Source organism: Symphodus melops (assembly GCF_947650265.1).
Source record: "Symphodus melops genome assembly, chromosome: 1".
Classification (NCBI taxonomy): Eukaryota; Metazoa; Chordata; class Actinopteri; order Labriformes; family Labridae; genus Symphodus; species Symphodus melops.
In genome coordinates this window covers 50771684-50795192 of record NC_136691.1, presented here as the reverse complement: position 1 = coordinate 50795192, position 23509 = coordinate 50771684, and the positions used below count along the sequence as shown (strand labels likewise).

The 23509-nt window shown below is 40.3% G+C and overlaps 1 protein-coding gene across 1 annotated transcript in view; it reads left to right on the top strand.

Annotated features, from left to right (window-relative positions):
- The window catches only part of ipo11 (importin 11), a 125473-nt gene that overhangs the window by 56260 nt on the left and 45704 nt on the right, over nt 1–23509 (top strand). Inside the window, exons 15-21 of the mRNA XM_079365452.1 lie at nt 864–990; nt 8707–8740; nt 8932–8972; nt 9062–9178; nt 11845–11958; nt 13047–13162; nt 15166–15242. Of these exons, the coding sequence (XP_079221578.1) occupies nt 864–990; nt 8707–8740; nt 8932–8972; nt 9062–9178; nt 11845–11958; nt 13047–13162; nt 15166–15242 (626 nt within the window). The remainder of the gene's footprint in view (nt 1–863; nt 991–8706; nt 8741–8931; nt 8973–9061; nt 9179–11844; nt 11959–13046; nt 13163–15165; nt 15243–23509) is intronic.

Sequence of the window (23509 nt, the reverse complement as noted above, 5' to 3'; positions counted from 1 at the left end):
AACATACTGACTTTTTTTTTTTACCTTCTTCTCTCCATCTCAGTGTGTACCATGGGTTCTGTTTTTAGTCGGGCTCATTTGTACCTCTTCACTTTGGTCTCCACTATCATTCGTAATAGTAGAACTATCTCTGTTTCTCTGAGGGCTGTTATTAGGTTGCATGCACCAAAACAACCAGAGTAGCTGTGAAATGTGTTACAGGCTTTTAATATGGGGACATAATACTAAGGCTTGCTCCTGAACAGCACAGATAGTACAACAGCGACTCCATGCATGCTCCCCTTGAATAAACTTACAGATATGGCAGCACTGCTTTAATCATCTCAGAGGTCAGCATTGTGTCGTATCATAGGTGGAGATAGGAGCGGTCTGATCGTGTATCGGTATCATGTCAGCTATTAAAGTAGTTTACACATAGGATGTCCAACTGACGCTGCCAATCCATGTCACTGATCGAGAAGTGCCCACAAATTGTCTCCATGACGACAAGATGGAACAGCTACTTCTCCTATGATGACAAGTACAATTCTTACACTTCAGTTAAAAAGATTTCATTTGAAAAAACCTGACAGCTTTGTGTAGCCTTACACATACTACCAACGACAACAATAACATTGTCAGTTAAGATGTCAGGATATCAGTATCGATATTGAAATGAGATCGTAAAAGAAAAATGTGACTTGGCACTTCTTCAATCATCGTCATCTTTATAACATATTTTCTTAAGACATGTTTGTCTTTGTCGTGCTATTTACAGCACAATACTTTATCGAATTGTCTTCTATCCTATAGTCTCCTGTCGTGAACGTATGTCAATGCAACCACAACTTAGGTGTCTCTCTCCTCTCTCCGTTTGTCTCCAGGTACAAGTTGATCCGCCGACGAGTCATCTGGCTCATAGGACAGTGGATCTCTGTCAAGTTCAAATCCGACCTTCGTCCTTTACTCTACGAGGTCATCCTGAGCCTCATGCAGGACCCTGACTTGGTGGTAAGGCAGCAGCAGACACAGCTATCCTTTTGTTTTTTTGTAAACTGATTATTTGGACTGCAGCGCCAGCTTCCCCTGAAATCACTGAACACGTGAAGACTAAATCAGGCCCTTAGTGAGCAGCGCACATTAAGCGACATAAACACAGCTCTCCGCTTAATAGAATGGAACCACAGCTATTATGATGACAGCTATCTACAGACCAAGCAGGACATATTTATCAGCAGCTGCAGGAAAGGTTTATCATACGTTCTTTTTAAGGTTTTTGAATGGTTGTGTTTAAAAATCCACACTGTTCATGAACTTATTAGCATGTACAAGCACAAGCTTGTTTTTTTATATCCTGGGTGGAGCCATGTGCCCAGGTGCTCCAGATATAGAAGGATGAGACACACACACACACACACACACACACACACACACACACACACACACACACACACACACACACACACACACACACACACACACACACACACACACACACTTATGTCAATGACCTGTGCACTAATCATGAGGTGGTCTCTGGTCAATATTGTCTGGACCAGTTAGAGCCTGTGGGGCAGAATTAATGATCGATCATAAACTTTTATTGGGCTAATGGAGAAAACTGCCCTCTATTAATCACTCCAATTGGTTATCAATAACTCTACTGGTATGTTATGTTGCTTCATGTTGAGATGAGAAGTGAAGCACTCGCAGCCATATTCATCTCTGACATTTCACTTTCTGTACATTAGCCAATGGAGTCGTCTTTTTAGGGACTTATTGATTCGCTCCTATGGTCATGCCTCAGCTCTTCCACTTGGGTTAAAAGCTGCCTTTATTGTTTTAGGGTTTTTTTTTTTTTTTTCAACACCAGGAACCTTGAAGTTATTGGAAATGATGGGAGGGAAAGATCACTGTGATGTCTCTGTGCATGTAGTACATCAGTCAAGGAAAGAAAGAGAAAAGAATCAACAGTTGTCTTTGATTTTCCTTCAAACCTTTCGTCTTATCAGAGATTCATTGATTGCCTTTCGTTCGTCCAATTCCTATTTTCTCTTTTTAAAGTGCCGTATTTCCACAGCAACGATAAACAGTCACGTCCTGTCACAGCCAATGCAATTTTATATATTGTATGTTTAACTGTTTGTTTTTTAAAAAAAAATCCTCAGCACTGTACAATGTCCCTCTCTCATTCTCACGGAAACAAATCTCCCCCTGAAAATGTGAGAGTCAAAACCTTTATTTCTTCTATCTTACGCCGTCAATTAAGTGTCTTTATGAAAGTTCGAACAAAGAACACACATTTCATTATCTTTTAGGATGATACATTTATTGAATTTTCTGCTTTAAGTTAAAGGATTTCAGTCGTCTCTGAACATGGAGAAAGGCAGGTGGAGGCTTGGTGCCATTTTATAGGAGAAAAAAACCCTTTTTATTACAGTATAAAACATCAGATGAGAAACAACTGAATGGCTGGAAACGTTAATTAACAATGGACATTTGCTTTTATTGTCACTAATCACCACAGAACTGGTTAATCCTCTGGGAGTTGTTTTATTTAAAGCGGAGACGTGGGCACACAAACAACACTTAATTGGCATCTGTTCACATGGATTCCTACTTGCAATACGTCCTCTCTGCATCAGCTACATTCTTCTCTGACGTTCGCTAAAAGGTCTAAAAATATTTCTGATGGCAAGTGCAACTCTTCTATTTTCAGGCCGTTTGTGTTCTCTGCGGGAGTCGATAAGGTTTTCTTGGAATTTGCTGTTCAGCCAGCTTAGACGACATCAAGCCGTGACAGTTAAATCGACTTTTCCTTTTTTTCCCCCCACTGTCTCCTCGACTGCAGGAAGACTTTTTGGCATCAGATTTGGTTTCAGACACCGATATTACCTCATTTCTATCATGTCATGTTATCCGTGTATTGCTTGACAATCAGGGCTGTGTCGTTCCCTACTTTCCAAATGGTTTAAATTAGAGCTGCAGCTATCGAATATTTTAGTAATCGAGTATTCTATCGAATATCCTGTCGATTAATCGAGTAATCTAATAAATCATACTTTTGCTTAATTAAGGTTCAACTCGTCTTGGGTCGTCCCTACAAACCTGCTTCTTTGCAGTTACCATGGAAACGCCTGCTTGTTACAGCCAACCACCTCTGCTCTACAGCTGCTGATGATGCTCACCATATTACTGACAGGGTCCCAAATTCACTTTCTGATTCACTGGTCAAGGCGGCAGGTAGATGAAAAATACAGGCCAAACACGTTTTAATGGCTGAAATAGCAAATAGTGTTTTGTGTAGCCTACACATCTGTTACAGTACATTTAATAGAGAAAGCATTATGTTCTGTTGAATCAATCACAGAATCAATCATTATGTCAGATAAGGAAATTGAGAAACTTTAAATATATATTTGCTAAATTATTATTCCACAAACAAGTTCTGTCTTGATTTAGCTTTGAAGACATTAGACATTTCATATAATCAGCCTGTATATTGTTAAAAGTGTATCTCTGTCTGCTCCTGCAGCGCGTGCATTCAGTGCGCTCACAGACTACAGAGACCAGAGACGCGTCTATGACAGAGACTGTGAGAGGACGTTGCTATCGTTATGTTAGCTGCAAACACGGAGAGAGTGAACGGAGAAAAGCCGACTGTTTGACCAGATCACGTGTTCCTGACTGGGTCGTCTGGATCACGGATCAACTGTGTGCTGACTAAAAATTAAAAGGGGCACGCCGCGCTCGCGTGTGTGCGCGTGTGTGTCCGTGTGCGCGTGTGCGTGTTAGCGCTGTGTGTCAGAGAGAGGAGCAGGTAGCTGCAGCTACATTAAACGTGTTTTATACACATACCAAAGTTTTGATGACGCAAAAAAAAAAAAAAACTTAACGAAGCTTCGAGGCAGCGAAAGTTCCTCGATGAATTTTTGTAATCGAATTATTCGAGTTATTCGAGGAATCGTTTCAGCTCTAGTTTAAATACTACAACGCCCAGAATGCACTGGGCTCATTTCCCCTACCAGAGCCACTCTTACGCTGTTCACTATTGGAATGTCTTGACCAGCGCTTTCGGTTGGTGGTAGTAAATATGAAAACATGGTCTCATGTAAAAACATGAGTTGACTGGTTAGAAAACAAACACAACACAGAAGAGCTTGTTTGAGTTCCATTTACAAGGTGAAATTTGCTGCAGCTTAACAACTCCACTTCCATTTTTATCAGTGCATAGTTACCATAGCGGCACCACCAGCTCTCCCCGACTCAAGCTGGCGCTTCTTCCCCTCCCTCCTCTCCTGCTGTCGCTCCACCCTGCGCTGCAGCGACCTCTTACCTCTCTGCACATCTTTCTTTCATTCTGTTTTCTGGCTCGTTTTTAAGTATTCCCTCAAGGTTTGCTTTCTGCAAATTTTCTTCCAACGTGTGTTCTCACCAGCTGATCTCAGAAGTGATCTTTTGATTCTGCTGCTGCTGCTCTCTTCAGTGGGCTCAGTTGGCAAACAGCGAAAAAACACGGAAGTACATGTTGTAATTTCAAAAGGCTGTGAGGCAGAGTTTTGCTGGAGGATTTATTTGCAGTTTAACCCTGAGGGAAGTTGAAATATTGTATCTTAACACATATTATCAGTCTGACACAGCTCGTTGAGATTTGGCAAATTTCCCCTCTAAATAATCAGAGCCTTGTCAGCACATAAAAAAACATTATGATATTATTGATTCCTTGTTCTCTGTTATTACGCTCATAATTAGAAGGCTCTCTTTTTCCAGTCGTTTAGACGATGAGGCAGCTGCTGCTACTTTTATTAGCATCATTTTAGTTTGTCTCTTATTCTAATGACAATAAAAAGAAAAAGAAAACACTGGATTATTGTAGAGCAAGAGCAATTAATCGGCCAGCATATTCTATGTAAATATTAGCAGATCAGTATCAGTTAATGTGTCGCAGATATGCACCCATATTACTCCATTTATTCACCAGTCAAAAAGTACTTCGTTTGAGTATCGATGAATTACGCGAGCACTTCTGTTTCACCAGCAGAGTGCGCTACATAAACTTTAACAAGCATCGTCACTCTCCAGAGAGCGCGTGTCACATGGATGGAGGCTACAGTCCTCGACGCGGGCGGCCCTGGGTTCAAATCTGGCCTGCGACAATCCCCACTCGCTCTCCTTGATTTCCATCTCTATCCACTAACAACAACAATATATAATATATATGAAAATATAATATAATAACTTGAATAATTCCGTTTGTCATTTTCTCCTCATTAAGTGTTACTGCTATGTTAAATGTTTTTTTTTTTTTTTAGATTCATAGATGAGCTGTTTAATTTCCACTCATTAAACTGTGAATCCCTTTAAAATTCACTTTGAGCATCCATTTATTTTTAGTATTTCTCCAAGACAGTTTGAGTCTGAATAATGATGTAAAACAAATGTGAATCATTGTCAGGTACCGTGTGTGTGTGTGTGTGTGTGTGTGTGTGTGTGTGGGTGTGTGGGTGTGGGTGGGTGGGTGTGTGTGTGTGTGTGTGTGTGTGTGTGTGTGTGTGTGTGTGTGTGTGTGTGTGTGTGTGTGTGTGTGTGTGTGTGTGTGTGTGTGTGTGTGTGTGTGTGTGTGTGTGTGTGTGTGTGTGTGTGTGTGTGTGACCCAGCTGAGTATTTCATCAGGCAATCTATTATCTTTTACTCTTTGCTGTAGAATTGAAATGCAGTTTCTCTCATTAGGCTGTTTGAATTGCCAACAAGGCCTGTGCTGATGGCAGCTGATGGGCCTCATTCATCAACACACACTCCTTTTGTTGCTTGTTAATGTATGCAGCATTACCAAAACATTATTCCCTATTTTATGATCTTGCAGGCACGGGGGACTCTTTTTTTATTTTTTATTTTTTTTATTTTTTTCCTTCACGTCTCTAAATTCAGCTAAATATCAAATTTAACTTCAAGCTTTTTGGTATTTTGGATGTAAGGTCACACTTTGCCTTTCATCCCTTCTCTTTTGGAATAGAGGAAAATCTCACCGGTTGAAATCTATTTGATGGATTTACAATGAATGACACAGTACTTTCATGTCATTCTGAATGAACATGTAATTATCTTTAACACCGTCCTTCCTCCACTGAAGATGAAAGTGGGTCCATAACTTGGTGACACTGCATTAACAAAGCGAATGTCCAGTATGAAAGCGTTCCGTGAATGCACGTCATTCTGTATGGATTATGCAAACAAGCTCATCCAATTTAATGTGTCATATGTTTTTAATAGCTTGATCTTTATGCTGGACACCCTGTCCCTGTCATTTTGACCGCTGCACTCCACATCTAATAACTGAGCAACGGAGAGGGAGATCGCTGTTAAATATTAATGGAGTGCTTCTTTTCTAGAAACATAATGATGCTCTTAAGTATATTTGCAGGTTTCTGGTGATCGCAGCAGTCTTAGCTTCTGTTTGCTTTTCAGAGCTTTATCAACTCAGACTGTTCACAAGTACTTATAAAAGAATGTCAAAGTCATCATGCAGTTTAAAGCTTTTCTGGTTTCTGTTTTCTTCTGAAACCCAACATCACTTCCCCCCGTAGACCCTTCCAGTAAAGACCAGTGGTTCTCAACTGGTGGGTCGGGACCCAAAAGTGGGTAAATAGAGCCTTTTTAGTGGGTCACAATTCTGTCCCTGAAATATAAGTCTCTGATGCCCTTTTTAAATTTGCTTTCTCCCCATGTCACGTTTTGTATCATCTAAGGCCCAAAGTGCCCAATCTTTAAGTGAATAAATCGTACTGGTTGAAAAACGTCACACAATTGTGTCACGACTTCTCATGGAGGAGTTGGCGGTGGTTCCTTAGGCTAGATGACTTAAGAACCACAGTCCTAGATCTCATGGTTCCCAAAACAATGAGAAGCTCAAAAATAGAAAAAAAAAGAAGAAAAGTGACATGACAACGAAACAAACAAAAACAAAAGAACAAGTATGGTGATGATCAATACAGCACGGGAAGACAAACAAAAGCATATCAACTGTGAAACTGTGAGACAATGCACATCGCTGGTTGAAGAACCCACGCGAGAAGAGTGAGAGCCGATGAGCCTGGAGCTTGGTGTACAACCCCTCGGACTCGAGGGGGTTTCTGGGTATCAGGCAGACGAGTATGAAGGGAAGGGATCAGTGTTATTAGGCCGAGGCTGTAACTTTAGAAACACATTTCACCAGGTGGGAATTTTTTCAAATAAATCCCTCCTTTGAAAATACAAAACATGTAGCAGTTATTGAAGTGTGATACTGAGCTCATGCTTTGGTTTGATGGGCAAAAAAATCGACGTGGTGCAAAATAAGAAGCTGTGAAAAACACTAACTGTTTGAAGTGAGTTGATTGGCTTTAAATTTTAAACAGACACGCGAAGCTGAGAAAGTCCCACCACTTCAGGGGAGATGATTTGTGTGTCTTAAGACTCAGCAATACATATATATGAAAATATATAAGCACTGACTGTGAAAATACAGTAGTGAGAATGTAGGGTTTCCTTTGTGTGAAAATATGGATATAGCAGAAGAAGGATTGATAATTACATTTTTTCACACCAGAATGTTTTTAGTTGGGACTCAAAAGTCGGCGGAAATAAAAAGTAAACCAACTTTTTTTGAAAACCAAATGAAAAAAGTTCAAACATACTTTATTTGACATGTGATTACTGCTGTTAGGGTAATAAAAACACTCATTAGTCAGTGAACTAAATCAAGATGAAGCTGAATCACCTTGTTCTCGTGTCCTCAGTCTTAATGCACGCTGCAGTAAAACTTTAAATTCCCCTCGAAAGGACCAGAAAATAGCTTATAGTTACTCAAGACTCGAGGAATAAAGTTGCCATCTGAAGAAATAAAGATAGAAAAAGAACTTTTCTCACTTGATAGAGCTGATAACTTTTGTCTGCACCATTGCACACAACCAGCCTCACACTCGCTCCTCCATCCATTGAGACTTGTGCATTTTGTACTTTAAATGTGCTGTGAAATAGTTGAGGGCAAGAACCGGCTGTAATTGAGTTCTCAGTCCCCGACGTTTCTCTTCACTCGTTTACCTTCTTTAATCTCCTCTCTTCCATCTAATCAAACACTCTCCCTGGTGGGCAGTTCGGCCTCCATCACTCTGAAACTGAGAGATTACACTGTTCAGTCTTTAAGAGCGGACGGGCCGCAGTCATTTATAACCATGAAGTATTCAACTAACTTAAAGGGGAGGCACACTTATAGTGTTCAATCAATCAATGAGAGATCACTAAAGGGGCAACCCTCATTAACAAAGGTATCTAGTCAAGTAAAAAGCAATAAACACACAGACAACAGAACTGTTTAAGACCATTTTAAATAATTAAAAACAAAATGTGTAAGAAAACTAAACTAAAATGTAAAATAAAATAATTTAAATCATGTAAAATTATTACAGACAGGAAATGTTGTGTGTGTGTGTGTGTGTGTGGGGGGGGGGGGGGGGGGGGTGACATGCAGAAAGGGGCAGAGGTCGGATACAAACCCACTGTAACGAGCAACACAGTCAATTTAAATGCTGGGCTATCAGCCCTCTGGAAATGTTCTTTTTTTTTTTCTAGCAGTTCTAATGAATGTATTTAATTCAGTGAGGCAGCTTCAAATGCTGCAGTGAAATGTTTGAACGTGTGACGCCTTGGTTATTAAATGTTCCCTCTACACGTTTCTTTTTTTCCTTCTAGGTGCGGATTGAGACCGCTACGACCCTGAAGCTCAATATCCTCCCTATTGTATGGCTACTATTTGGCAAGTCTACATTTCTCATGCTATTCCTGTACTAAGTAATGTAGCTCACACTACATCCAATGGTATCCAGGCTTTAGGATTTGTTTTACCTCTGCCAAGGCAGTTACATAATGTTTATGTGCTGATGGAGTGATTGTAAGCCATCCTTAACCTGTGACCACCCGTCGATGACTTTGAGTTCAGGACAGAGCAGTTCCTCCCAGTGAGTATAACTAATGTGGAAATAATGATTCTATTCATTAGGAAGAGATTTTTTTCTTGTTCCTAATTGCTCTCTCTCTCTTTGTTTAGTACCTGGAGTCCATCTTCGGCCTCCTCTTCCAGTTGTTGCAGCAGGTGACGCAGTGTGACACTAAAATGCAGGTGCTCCATGTCATCTCTTGTGTCATCGAGAGAGTAAACATCCAGGTGAGCTATGAGACCGGGGGTGGAAAAAGAATGTAGATCACATGTAAATTAACAAGAGGGGGGGGTGGTGGTGGTTTGAATCGCTGCTGAATTAAAAGCCTGGTTCCACCTTCTATTTGTTTAAGCTTAGCAATGCTGCTATCGAGTCTCCTGGATCCCAACATAACGCTGTATCTCAAGTCGAGTCACGTTTAAATCAAATCACCGGTGCACAAACATACATCGATTGGCACATTTTTTATTCAAATTGAATTGCCTGCCAACAAGCACACCAGCATTGTGAATCAAATTACACCAAACGGCAGCACCTTCCACTGTCTTCAGGTTGGAAGAAGTCTGTCGACTCCAGCTGCTGCTGAAACCCAGGTTTGAATCTGCATGGGTGGAAACTGTAGTGTTTGGAGAGAAGCTTGAATGAAGACAGTTTGGAGAATGTTTTCATAGCAATCTAAAATTGACTGATTCTTTTAAAAACACATTGTTGGTCTCGTCTTACATCCAAATAGCCTAAAGAAACGATAATCAACATCAATATGGAGTCTATGAGTCTTAATCATGGTGTCGGTATTCCCATCCCTAAATTGAACCATCATCAGTGTACTCTGGAGATGGTTAAGGGTGATTGAGTCAAAGTGGAATGTCTTTGAAGGAGCCCATGTGTGACAACTCTGGGAGATATTGTCCTGCCGTTTCAACAACGCTGTTCAATTTGAATCGCCTCACCTTTGGTCTCTGCAGGGGACGTGAAGTTTTCAAAAAATTTTTACCCAGACACAAAACATATGTCGACCTGTTATAGCCTCAGAACACTTAAGATAAAACACCCTAAAGATAGCTAGGAATAGATGGTTTTCACAGCTCACACCCTCGGACAGTCTCACTTCAATTCTGGACTTTTTGTAAATCTCACGGCCTGATGTCTGCTCTCATTGACTATGATGATAAAGTGTCCCCCTGCCACTTTAGCTCTTTTGCCGCCATATGGATTTTTTTTTTTTTTTTCTGAGCATCCAATAAGTCGGTCTAATCCACTTAACTGTCAACCCTTTAAAAATTGACCCTCTCCTCAACCCCATAGGCTCTTTACAGATGTGTTTTAAGCACTTTCTTTTAAACGATCCCGTGACTTAAATCTGTCACAGAAAAGGCTTTCATCCTCACAATCTGTCCTTCCCCCTTCACTCACCCTGGCTAAACTTTTAGAGCCAGTGGAAGTCCTATTAATATTCTTACCCATCACACAAGGGATTTTTTGAAGCCACAAAGAGTGGCAGCAGCTGAGAGAACTTCTCAATGAGGCCCTGAGTGTAGCTCGGGTTGAAACGAACGTAATGACAGATGATGAGATTTAGCTCGCTTTTCTGCTAGCGCTCTCACAAACGTCACTCGAGGCTGGTTTGTGGATTCGTTTTTCACTCCTATTTTTCTCGTCTAGGCTTTTTGTCATGTTCCCTTTGCACTTTGCAAGCTCCTTGATAAAGGTGTAATCGTGCAATCCCAGCCTTGGGTCTGCAGCCCAGCCACACAGCTTCTATAGGGAAAACATGGTGGAGCACAAGACAGCACAACGAAACTTTGACTAATTCGTGATTGAGTGCCATTTCTGAATGTCTCAGAGTTGGCTGCACCTGAATTACAAAGTGTGCCATCACAGTTTTCAATTTCACACAGAAATGAAAGTGATGGCATCCAATGGATGTCTAACGCCTACATTTATTGTGTTAAAAAAAAAACAAAAAAAAACAAAAAAAAACTGTGTTCCCAGCAAGTAATTTCCCTGCTAAATGGAAACGTAATTTCAGTCCAATCAGTTCGTCCGAAAGCTGAACGCTGTATTAAAATCATATTCTGTGTAGCCTTTGGGTGCTGTCTGAAACCGTTCACAACCTTCTTTAAACTACTGGCTACTTTTAGCATTGCTACCATCACCAGCCTTTCGTCACTGTGCCCTATGCGGTTGTGCATCATCTGTGTTAGCGGGACAAACCAGTGTGATGTAACAGGCTGATGTTTGATGTCTTCAAAATGCAAACTGAAGAATCAGAACATCAGCATACGTGAGCTGACAAAAGGAGCTGAGCTCAGTCTGCTGATTCTGGAGCTGCAAGACATCTGCCATCACTTCCATCCTGTGTCAGCCAAATGGACCTACAGATTGCCAAGTTGACATCTCAATGGGTAACCTCGGTGGAGTTTTGATCATTTGATCTTACAAGGAAATGCTCTTTTTGATCACCTGTCCGGCTCTTTGTTTCAAAGGTATTTCACTGAGCGATGCAGCAGCAGCTGTTTTGAGACAATTGAGGCAAAGAGGAAATCAGGTTGATATTCACAAGTGGGAAAAGCAAAACATACAAAACTTTCCAGGAAAAACGTCTCACTAATCTAATTGTTTTTTCTTTTACTTATCTATTCTCACTCGTGACAAACAGACATTCAGGAGACATTGATGGAGTCACTTTCACTGAGTACAAAACATACTGCTTTGTTACAGGAGCAATTCAGACACTCTTATTCCTGTCACTGTCGACAAACATCTGCTTTTCTAATCATCAGCAGGTGACTCGGACATGAGTTTACATGGTGTGAAGCGTTTTGTGTGACGTAAAAAGAAAATGCAGTTTAAACTTTTCAAGTGAAGACGCAACGTTCTCATCCTGCTTTAGATCCGCCCGTATGTCGGCTGTCTGGTTCAGTACCTGCCGCTGCTCTGGAAGCAGTCTGAAGAACACAACATGCTTCGCTGTGCCATCCTCACGACACTCATCCACCTGGTACAGGTAAGGAGCATCACTGAATCCTAACCTTTGTGTCAGAAAGTTCCTGCTTGTGTTTTTTAACAGGTGAAAAAGTCTCATTAATGATGTTGATCAGGGTTGATCAGGGTTTTTAATGACGCTTTAAATTCAATACTGTATCCCACTGTAGTGGTGTAGTAGTCACGGCCACACTAGTGCCTGTACAATCTGTGGTTTAAATAATCAATCAGTCATTATCAAGGTTGTAGTCGTGCCAGGTCCCCTCGCTGAGTGCCCGACTGGAGAGATCCTGCTGCCGGGGACAAAGACTCCTGAACTTCTGGGCTTAAACAATCAAATGTTGAATCCAAACGAACTTCAACAAACACAGAAATGACAATTAAAACTAGTGAGAAGAAGGCAGGTTCATTTGTGTTTTCTAATCATCTGAGAAGGACACTTCCTTCCTTCGAGGAGATTTCACCGCCGACCCGTTGAGCAGCTTGATCCCAGACGTCTGTCTGTCGGATTGAATTGTACTGAGGTTAAAATGAACGGTTCCGTTGGTGAGATGGCTCCTTACTTATAAAGCTTTGTTGTTCCGTCATTGTGAGTGGAACTGCTGGGACTTTCAGGCTCTACACAGGGAGTCACTCTGCAAAGGCCTCTTTACCATATCTGATAGAAGTAAATAGATCGACTCTGTTTTTAAAACAGCCATAAAATGAAACATAAAAAAAATCCCGTAGCACCTCTTACACCTTCAGGCATGTCATTTATAGTGGAACATAGGCCCTTTGAGTACAAGAGGCCAATATTTATGACACCATCTCTATATTAAAAGCTGTCACCCACCACTGATCTCTTCACCCATTTTAACAGTGTGATTTAAAAGCCGCCTCTAAAGCTAAGTTCTAAGTACAGGGACAGTGTGTTCTGAGGAGAGGTGATTCACAGCAGTGCTTTATCCAACTTTTCTGTAAGTCTACCACTCTCGTCTGCTCGTACGGTCTGCCATGAACACCCGTTCAGCTAACAGTTTGTTTTTTCGAGCCCCCTACCGTCTGCGTTTTTTGTCTTTTGTTTTCCCAAACTTGCCGACGCCTCACTGTCTTCGTGTGTTCTCACAGGGCCTCGGGGCAGAGAGTAAGAACCTGTACCCGTTCCTTCTTCCTGTCATCCAGCTGAGCACTGATGTATCCCAGCCGCCACACGTGTATTTGCTGGAGGATGGATTGGAGCTTTGGTAAGCACACACACGACGTTACATCTCGTCCTACGTACACACGTCTATATTTATATTTTATTTTGAAAGTCAGAGGCGTTAGTGAAGAACTCGGTAATCTCATTTCCTGTCTTGCATTTAAGATCACTCACATGCACACTCATACTATGACTCCAGCTTTCTTGATCCTCCTGTCTTCTTCTTGGCTTTTCTCTGTTGTTATTGTGTCATTCTTTCTCTTTTAAGTTACATTAGTAGTCAGCCGTAGATACCGACTAACACGGAGTCCTTATTTTGGAAGCAAATGCAAACACTTAGCAGTTAAGTGGAGAAAAATGGACACTGCGTGACACACAGCCACTATGGGGCCAGTGATGCTAATTATAATTTATCTCTCACAAAGTTTCCTTTCATGTTGTTGTTTTGGCACATGCCATTTGAAAGCTAATTTCCCAAGCATCTGTTGTGAAACACTGACTCGCTTCACTCACTTTATCAAACGCATTACATCGGCAAAAGGTTTGATTTGAGGAGAGAATTTGCCGGCTAACCTTTTATACCTCTCCCATCATCTCTTAGCTTATTGACTCTAATCTCCATCTCTGTGGGGTTTTTTATTTATTTTTTTGCTGGCCTGAGAGAGCGGTGGTTTCAGCGGGCTCTGTGCACGTCTTATTTCTTTTTCTCCTGTCTGATAAACAGCCGGACCCTAAATGTTTGCTTCTTTACAAAGTCAATTACTCTTTCTCTTGCTGTTTATCTTTTGTCTTTTTATCTCTTCCTCTCTCCGTATCCATCTCCGTCCGTCTTGCTCATTTCTAGAAGGTCGGGAGTGTGCATCAAATTAATCTCAAATGTCCCATTTCCTTGAGTTTTTCACCAACCTATGCCTGGCTTATTTGATCTTTTTTTTTTTTTTTTTTTTTTTTTTCAACAGCCCCTGAATGTAGCGTCAGTGTTTTTCCAGGTTACAGACAAACACTTGGACAGATTTAATTAAACACATTACTTGACTCTACACTGTCATTTGGGCAAAAATCCTATACTGTAACAAAACGTTTATAATCGACATAGCTGCTGTGACTTCACGCCATTGTTTGTGGAATCCAGTTTTAGGAATGAAGTCCCACACCATCTTGTTCCTTTGGCACATGAAGTGGGCATATTGACTAGAGGGTGGAGCTGGGGAGGAACAAGTGGATGAAAAATGCTCAGTTTTCTGTGTTTTCATTCCATTCAGCCCAGTGTTGTTCATGAGTCTGTGCGTTAGTCCTTAGATAATGACTCGGTCTCTCTTTTGATTTATTTCCTCTACTTTGTTGAACAACTGCGCTGAGCCTGGAGAATCACCACCCAACCTTTTTATGGCATTTTAACAAGCGAGTGTGAGGAGGTCTAAGAGGTCGAAGTCCTTCTTTAGAGTGATGTCACTGAGAATCAGGCCCAGGCCCGGGGGGGGGGGATTGAAAGAACTGTAGGCTTTGACACTTGTTGTTTTTTGGTTTGCTGTTTTTAAAGATGGGGAAAAAAGTCTGGTGAATTAATGTCATTTACTTATTTTTACTTTTTTTCCCATTAGTCATTTAAAGTCTGGCTTATTTTTAACTTTCAACTTTTTTAACCCTTTCAACTAAACTGTTCTGTATTTAGATTGTCAGATGTTTAGAAATGTAGATATTTGTCCTCAATTTACTTATTTACATATTCAGATTTATGCAACAGGAAGTGTTGCAGGATACTTTTTACTCTGAGAAAACCACTCACATGGCTTTCCCCTTCCGCCTCCTTCTTGTTGTTCCATGTATTATTTTTCTACTTTTGCATTACCGTTAATCATGTGTTCTTTTCTTCGTCCCGTCTCTGTTATTTCTTCCACTCCATTTTTCTTTTGTCTCCTCTAATGCATGTCCTCCGTTCTCCAAACCCTTCACGTCTTCTGTTTTGATGCTCTCCCTCTCTCTTCTTCCTTCTCTCTTTCACTCTTCCCTTCTACCTCCTCTCCTTTCCTCCCTCTCCTCATGCAGGTTGGTGACTTTAGAGAACAGCCCAGCCATCACCCCGGAGCTGCTTAGTATTTTCCAGAACATGTCCGCTTTGTTAGGTAAGCTCACATCAGATTCTTTTGTTTGCTTATCTATCCAGCTGTGTGTGTGTGTGTGTGTGTGTGTGTGTGTGTGTGTGTGTGTGTGTGTGTGTGTGTGTGTGTGTGTGTGTGTGTGTGTGTGTGTGTGTGTGTGTGTGCGTGTGCGTGTGTGTGCGCGCGCGTGTGCGCGTGCGTACTTGTGTGCAAATATACGTTTGGATTTGTTTTCTCTCCCCTCTTCTGCCTTCATGGTGTTTGCATTACCATATAAATTGAATTAATTGTGGGGGGATGTTATTGCTAAAACAACACTACCATGATTACGCATTTTCAAGTTCAACTATGGTTTCTCCGTTTGCTAAAGGAGTGCGTGTGTGCTTCAGAATACAGCAACACACAAAAATCACATCAATGGAAAAGGATGTGAAAGAACAAAACCTGATTATGACATTGGATGCTTTTAAATCGCCGAGAAACTGAGAGAATGAGGAAGTAAAGTTGATGCAATCCAAGGACACCGACTTAAATTTCAGCGCTTTATCACTCCAGGCTCTTGCAGCTTGTAAAGATCACAATTATGGCTTTGCAGTAGCCTCAAGGCACCAGGGCCAACACACTGTGTCTGCAGGCAGCTGTGAGTGGTGTCACGTTGAATGGAACTGGCTGGATGATTTATCACAGGCCTGGAGCACTGGGACACCTCGGTCGCTGCAGTGTGTAGAAATGTGTGTGTGTGTGGCCTTCACCGTGATGAGGAACAGTATTGATTTGGTGCTTCTGAACATAACGAGGGAGTCAGACTAATATGAGCACTAGTCCGAGTAGTTTACTGGAGCATTTGATCACTTTAAGTACGGATAGGGAGTCCATGAGGCACAGAGCAAAGAACTGACGAAGATCATGTTGAGATGAGATTGTGAAGGGAGGACTTAAAGAAGATCAAGAAACAGGGATGAACACTGACACTCAGGGGCTTTATAAATGAACGACTTGAGTAAGTGATGGTAGGAAAAATGAGTGAAAAAGTGGTGACATAAAAAGCGAGGTTAGACATGGGAGTCGTGCTCTGAAGAACTGGCTCATTGGATGCATAACAAGCCACAGAGGCTTTTTCAAAATTCCCCTCTAATGCTGAACAGAGAAGTAAAACGGAGTCGATAAACAAAGGAAAGACAGTATTTTTTTTTTCTTTTTACAAAGCAGCACAGCACAACCATTCATGTTTAATTCCAGACAACACAGACGATTACGCAGAGGCAGTTGGAACGTGATGAAAACTATAACGGCAGCCAAGAGGCTTTTTCACAAAGGCATATAAAATCCCAGCATTGGCACACAAAAAAAAGAATAAGAAAAAAAAAGTGCTTTTCATATTTAGTGTAGCAATTCTGAAATATTTTATACAGCATGTATCTGCTTTTATATGAAAGCAAAATGAACTTAGTAAAAAAAGACTTCTAACTCTCTGGGTTGGGATATACTGACACAACATTGTGTAGTCGTCCAGACTCATTTATTGAAATGATTGAATCGCTTCTGCCCAATATCAAGATACAGGAATCGAAACAGATTTCCTCATCGCCTCCTCATGACTCCACTTGTTGGTGCTTGTGACATGGAGGAAGGTAACAGGAACCATTAATAGGCCAAAGACAAAGTTGGTAAGGCAAAAGAAGTTGGAGGATTGAATGTCTTAGCGGTTCGCTGTTGCGCTCCATGTACAAAGGCTGCAGTCACTGAAGCAGACAGCCCGGGTTCAAATAGGACCTGTTGCTCACACGTCATTCCCCACTCAGGGCGGCTGAGGAAATATGTCTGATGTGTCCTTGGGCAAGACACTTAAACTCCAGCTGCTTTGTCAACGTCGTACGAACAGATTAGTTAATGCTGATGGACACTTTACATAGCAGCCGCTGCCGTCAGTGTGTGAATTTGTAGGTGTGACCTTTGGCGTAAAAGCGCTTTGAGTAGTCAAAAGATTAAAAAAGTGCTGTACAAGCTCAAGTCCATTTACCATTTAATCTCTCTCTCCTTGATTTCCCACCTTATCCACCCTCTCCTGTTTCTCTAATAAGGGAATAGAAAGCCCAAAATTAATCTTAAGAAAAAAAAAAAAAAGGAAAGAAGAAGATGGCAGCAGAATATTTTTTGACTGGAGTGAAAGGAAATGAAAGGATGAAGAATTACAGGTGAAACTGACGCCAAATGTCAGTGAATAAATACATTAATCACACACTTCACACTTTCAGGGGCATTTTCTATTCTTCAGTTAAACAGATATCGAAGATGCACTTTATTAATCTCTGAGGGAAAATGTACGTTATTGAACATGATACACACAGCATAGGCCAGGAATACAAACACACATGCACAAACAGAACCCTATGGACATGTACTACTGGAGAAAAGTCAGAGTGCAAACTAGCACCTTGAACCATTTGGGTTTGGAAGCTAAAGGTCTCTTGGGCAGTACCCCGGAAGTGGACTAGTAGCTCTCCATTAACCAGTCCCAACTTTCCATACTTCACACTTGAACACATTACTCATGTTCCCTTCAGACTGAGCTGCTGCTGCCCCGTATCCTGTCATACTACAGTAAATCTTAAGTAGCCCTGTGATTTTCTCCCCTACCAATACCACATATGATGTGTCCTACACACTCACAGTCTAGCAGCAGTAATGAGAGCAAGTCGGTCTGTGTTGCCTCACTTTTACTGATGAGCTGTCAAGTAGTTAGTGCTCACTGATCAGATGCCACATTACAGGTTTAAGACGCTTCAATGATTGATTGAAGGAGGACAGAGTTTATATAAAAATAGAAAGTGGGTGTACTGTTAAAGAACCGAAAATGGTTTGATGAAGGCAAATAACAGATTGCAACATCTGTTCACCGTCAGATAAGATGATGTAGGGTAAGAGACTGACAGATGAAGGTAAAGGCACATAATCAAGGGTTGAAAGATAAAAAAAAAAAAAAGCCAGCTTCAGCTGAAGGATGTATTGATATATTCAAATGAAAACACAACTTGATAGGTACTACGTGCATGAGGTTTAAACCTGTAGCTATGCACTCGTTATTATGAATGATTTATCTGGACTGATCTGATCTAAGACCTAGCAGAAATAAGATACAGACATGAGCTTTAATTAGATCCAGAGCATTAAGTAATATGAGGGCAAGTTTTTCAAATCATTTGTAAGCAAATACAGTATCACATTATCACATTTGACATTGAAGACGTTTATTTTTTGGTTTCTGATTGTTATTTGAACAAAATAAGGCATTGATTTTTTTGTTTTCTGTAATTTTTCACATCCTTGGAAAGCATTATAATCTCCTATAAAAAAAGGCTGAATAATGGATTGTAATCAATCGAGATTTTGTTCTGTTTTTAAAAGTATGCAGCAGACTTTGAGATCAAGAGGTGGGTTGGGAATCACAGGTTAACCAACGATGCGCAATATGTGGCCCACTCACAGAAATATCAAAATATCATTATCATGTCATTCTGTGATAATTGATATATTGAAAAACAATCATGAAGAACGTCACAATATATCTGATAATTCTAAGGCTGCAAACAGCTACCTTAAAAGCTAAAGTACGGAATTAATAAATTTCTTCACTGCAATTTGTTGTCAGTTTCACCTTATATCATGCTTCATTCTTTAACTTTCACTGCTGTATCATTTTGTCGCTGTCTTGTTCTTCTTTTATCTTGCTGTCAACTTCTTCTATGGTCAGGAAACTCAAGTTCACATTGTCCTTGTGTCATTAGTGCCACCATAAAGACTAATGAAGTAAAGATGCAAAATGAAATGCCTACTTGATAATTATAGCAGGAAAATATTATGTTGCTACATCGACAAGTTGTCACAACCCTAATAAAGTGAATCAGACAGAATTACAGTTCTGTCTGTCTGCTCAAGACCAGTTGTTCCCGAAGTGGGTGTTGGGCCCCCTGAGGGATCCATCCAAAAACATATAAAAATGAAAAATGTCTTCATCAGTTAAAGACATTACTTTTTTATAATAAATTGCTAAAGTAATATTACCGTGTTTAGGCTTTGCACACCATGACAGGTTTTAACCACCTCCAGTGAGAGTAGCAGTCCCCAGTCTCTACAGTGCCTTATTTTGGAGGTCGCAGTCCGAAAAGTTTTGCAGCACAGACCAAATGATAGTCCCTCATGCACGATACCCTGTTGTGCTTAATGTCCATCTTAGTCCACATAACATCACATAAAAAGGCCAATTTTGACTGGGTTTTTTACTATGACTGTTTTTTGTGTTTTCTTCAGAGACAATTTCAAGTCGCATTTCCCTTTTCCCTTTCAATGATTGGTTCAGTAAATATGAGAGCTTTTTCCTCTTTGTCAGTGGCAAACACATTAAAGCAAAGAAAAGGAAAAAAGCTTTTACACTTCTCAGGTTGCCATCAAACAACTTTATATTGGTAAAGTTAAAAACACAAAATCAGAGGCAAACACATGGTGGAGGTATGTTTTCCTCTTTTACTGGCTTTGTACAATCATGAAAAAAAAGAACCTCATCTGAAACATTTTTCATCACAACATGTTCCAGCATGTGAACCTCACATGTACTAATGAGGCATTCACACCATGCTAAATTACAGTAATTTCTTCCACATTTCCTTTGTCATGTGCCCCATTGTCTTTAAAGAGCTCCATGATGTGCTTTAATGTGCAGTGGTTGTCAGCACATCATTAACTACATGAGTGATACAAGATGTATCAAAAGTTAGAAAACAGTCTCGCAACAGGCTCCATTTAGAAGCTGTACATAAGCTGTCAGTCATGTCACATGATAACATCTTGAGCAGATGGAGTTTAGTGTTTCCTGCAGGGTTTAGATTGTGTCACAACGATGTTCAGAAATGAAATGACGCACGGCACAAACCGCAATGAATAACTCTTTTAAGTTCTTCAACTATATTGAAGAACGACAGCAGCGTTGTATCTCTGAGCCCTCAGCAGGTTGTCCTATTACCGTACTCAAATCCTGTGAAATACGTCATCAAAACATGAAATACGTCAGACCTAAAAGGCTTTTTAAAGTTGTGAAACAAACATCATACATGAAAGACTCGAGTTCGGACTATTCTCTCTTTGATCTCACCTTTAGCTTTTTCACTTTTATTGTTTTCTAAACTTTTTTTTATTTGCCTCCCAAACACTAGTCATGAAAAAATTCAAAGCCAAGTGTGTATTTTGTACCTGATTTTTGAGCCTTTGATCATATCAGGAATGGCCTTTGAACCAATCACAAAGTCCTTTCCCACCTGCTGGTTGCAAGGTCAAGAATAATTTTTGAACCTGAGTGATTCAAGAACTCAGAGTGCCTTTAATCTCCACCTCTGTGTCACATCTTTGTTCTCCACATTCACCGGTCGTGACTCCTGTACAGGTGGACTTGAATGAACCCAAACCTTTGATCTCGCCTCCAAAGAAACTCTGGAGAAGTTTTGTTTCATGGACACAAATTTGTTATTGTCATAAAACAACTTCTCTTTCTTCTTCTTCTTCTTTGCTATTTTAATTATTCTCGACATCAATGATAAGGGCCTGAAATATCTGGGTGTCTCACGATTTAATTTCGATTCTTGGGGTCATGATTTGAATCTGAATCTATTTGTGATTCATAACAAATTCTAGATTCATGATTAAAAATATTTTTTCGAATTAGTCAATACTTCAAGATCGACTTCAGTCATCTGTAAGACTGGCGGAATTTTTTGCTGCTCTATTTAGGTTTCTACTGAGTGAAAGTGCTAGCCTTAGCCCTTAGCAGGGAGTGACTGATTAGCCAAAAACAAATTTATTAAATGAATCTATTTAAAATCTAAGAAGATAAGAATATCGATTTTTGCAGGGTGTGTAAGTTTAAGGATAACTCTCAATACGATATTGAGTATATGGTCCATGATAATGATGAAATCATGATACATTATGCGATAATTGTCACTTTGCAAGAAAATCATGTAATGATGCATTATAATATCTGATTAAAGAAAGTATCCAAATGCTCCTAAAAAGATTAAGTGCGAGACTGAAGTATATAGATATTTGTTGTAGGTTTCACCTGCAACAAATTTGCCATGCTTTCATCTTTATTTCTCTAAACTCCATCTTTATTTCTCTAAACTCCTTTTTCCGCTGTTGCACATTATCCCGCTATCGTTAACTCGATACATCGTGAGGAGTCATATAGTGCCAGGGGAGTCAAATTAGCTGATAAATCTGGAAAGAGCGTCACGTCATGAGAAATCTAAAGATGTAGTGATGAAAAGAGCTCAGACATAGCTGTGGTCACAGAGAAGAACACCAATCACTGCACTTTTAACACACAAATGTTTGACTTTGGAAGAAATGGTGTCCCTTCAATGATTTAAATAAAGTCATTTAAGTCAAGTCACTTAGGAAATTGAACTTGGCTTTTGTGTTTTTAGTCTGTATTTTTCTGCAAATTATGTGCAGTCATCATCTCTGGCTAGATTTTCACCACAACATCGGGTGCTTCATTTATTATGCCTGTGGAGAGACGTAGTGGGATGTGGGCCATTGAGAGAGTCTGGCTCAGTATGGTGTCACGGTTGCCAGGTGAGTGGCCTGGCCTGCGTGATAAAGAGAGCCGCTCCATCACTGCTAAACTGGAGCAGCAAATTCCCTAATTAGAATGTCAGGAGCCTTGCCTTGGCTTAATTGCTACACTAGCTCTACACTCTGTATCAGTGCAACCACGCTCTGAACCAGGACACATCTCAGGCTGCTGCGGTACACTGACTAGTGATGATGGGGACTAATCTGGGAAGGTTTTTCTCCTTTTTGGCTTTACTCAGACTAATGTGAGCAAGTGATCATTTGCATGTCATATTACTTCTTATCTGTTCTTTATTCAGCTGCAGTGAAAAAAAAACCCTTGCATTGTTTGCTTTTTCACACAGCCGTTACATTTCTACAGAGATGCTGCAGGGCTTCAATTTGAAACAGACGGAGGAACGTTTTGATTCCTGATTAGCAGCAACACATACACTTCAATTGTAAGAACAGGAAAATATCAAGAAAGAAACGGAAACTTCTTTCGTACTTTAAAAAAAAAAAAAAAGATCAGTCTCCATTGAAACTCTCCAGCCTTGATCATTTTCTACCAACATTTTGAAAAGTTGTGTCACCTTTTCCCTGTGTCGAATGTGAGGCCTTCAAATAGCTCTTTCCTGTATGGTCTATAAATGTCAAATCTAACCGGTTTACAGTGATGTTAAACCCAAGAAAAAGGTGCAAAACCCTCATGAGAGGCATTTATAAATAGGTATGTGTGCGTTTTGTCCACTTAACCATTAAATCTCGTCACCCTCACTAGTCAGCACCAGGATTACTAATTGGTTAGACTAATTCCACACATCATTTAACAAATGCTTTTGTTCAAAGTGACGCACATCAGAGATTAAGTGCAACACAAGCACCAGGTGCATGGATGTTAATGTTTAAGCAGGCCCAAAGGCTTGTAGTGCCAGCACTGCTGATGTTGTTGGCAGTTACTAAGGTTTACACTAATTGTTTACCGGCAAACACTGTGATCCCCTCAATCTATAAAAAGACAACAAAGCATATCATGTATAGGATTGCATTTGATACATTGTGTTTTTTTAACTTAAGATTTAAATTTTCTCTCAATAAAAGAGAAACATAGTCCCTTGGAACAAGTTAATAAAGTTTATTTAGTATTCCAACTTTCAAAGAACAAAGTCAGATTGCTCTACAACATTATAATGATCATTGTTTTAACATCAACAAAATATTGTAAAAATGAACAAAACATCAGATGTTCAAGAGCCAGATTGAAAAGTGTCTTTAGCTCCTTTTTGAAGACGTCAGAGGATGCTGCCAAGCGTACTTGCAATGGAAGATAGTTCCAAAGGGTATGCGCTACAAATTCAAAGGCAGGATGAGCTTTTTGTTTTCAGAGGGACCAAGTAGACCCTGGTCAGAAGACCTGAGGGTTCTCCTGGGGTTGCTTCATCATTACCAGATGTATAATCAATTGCCAGCACAGCAAGATACATCTCACATCATCCCCGCAAAGATCAATAGCTCTGTATCAAGAGAGTTTTCAGGCTCATCCTTGGCCATGAAAAACCCTGTAAATGAATCATTAACATACCTAGAAATGTTGTCTTGCAGTGCACCACCCAATTAATGTACTCCATGGATCAATATGGACAGCTTCACAAGAGAACTTTTTTTTATCACAACCTTCTTTACTA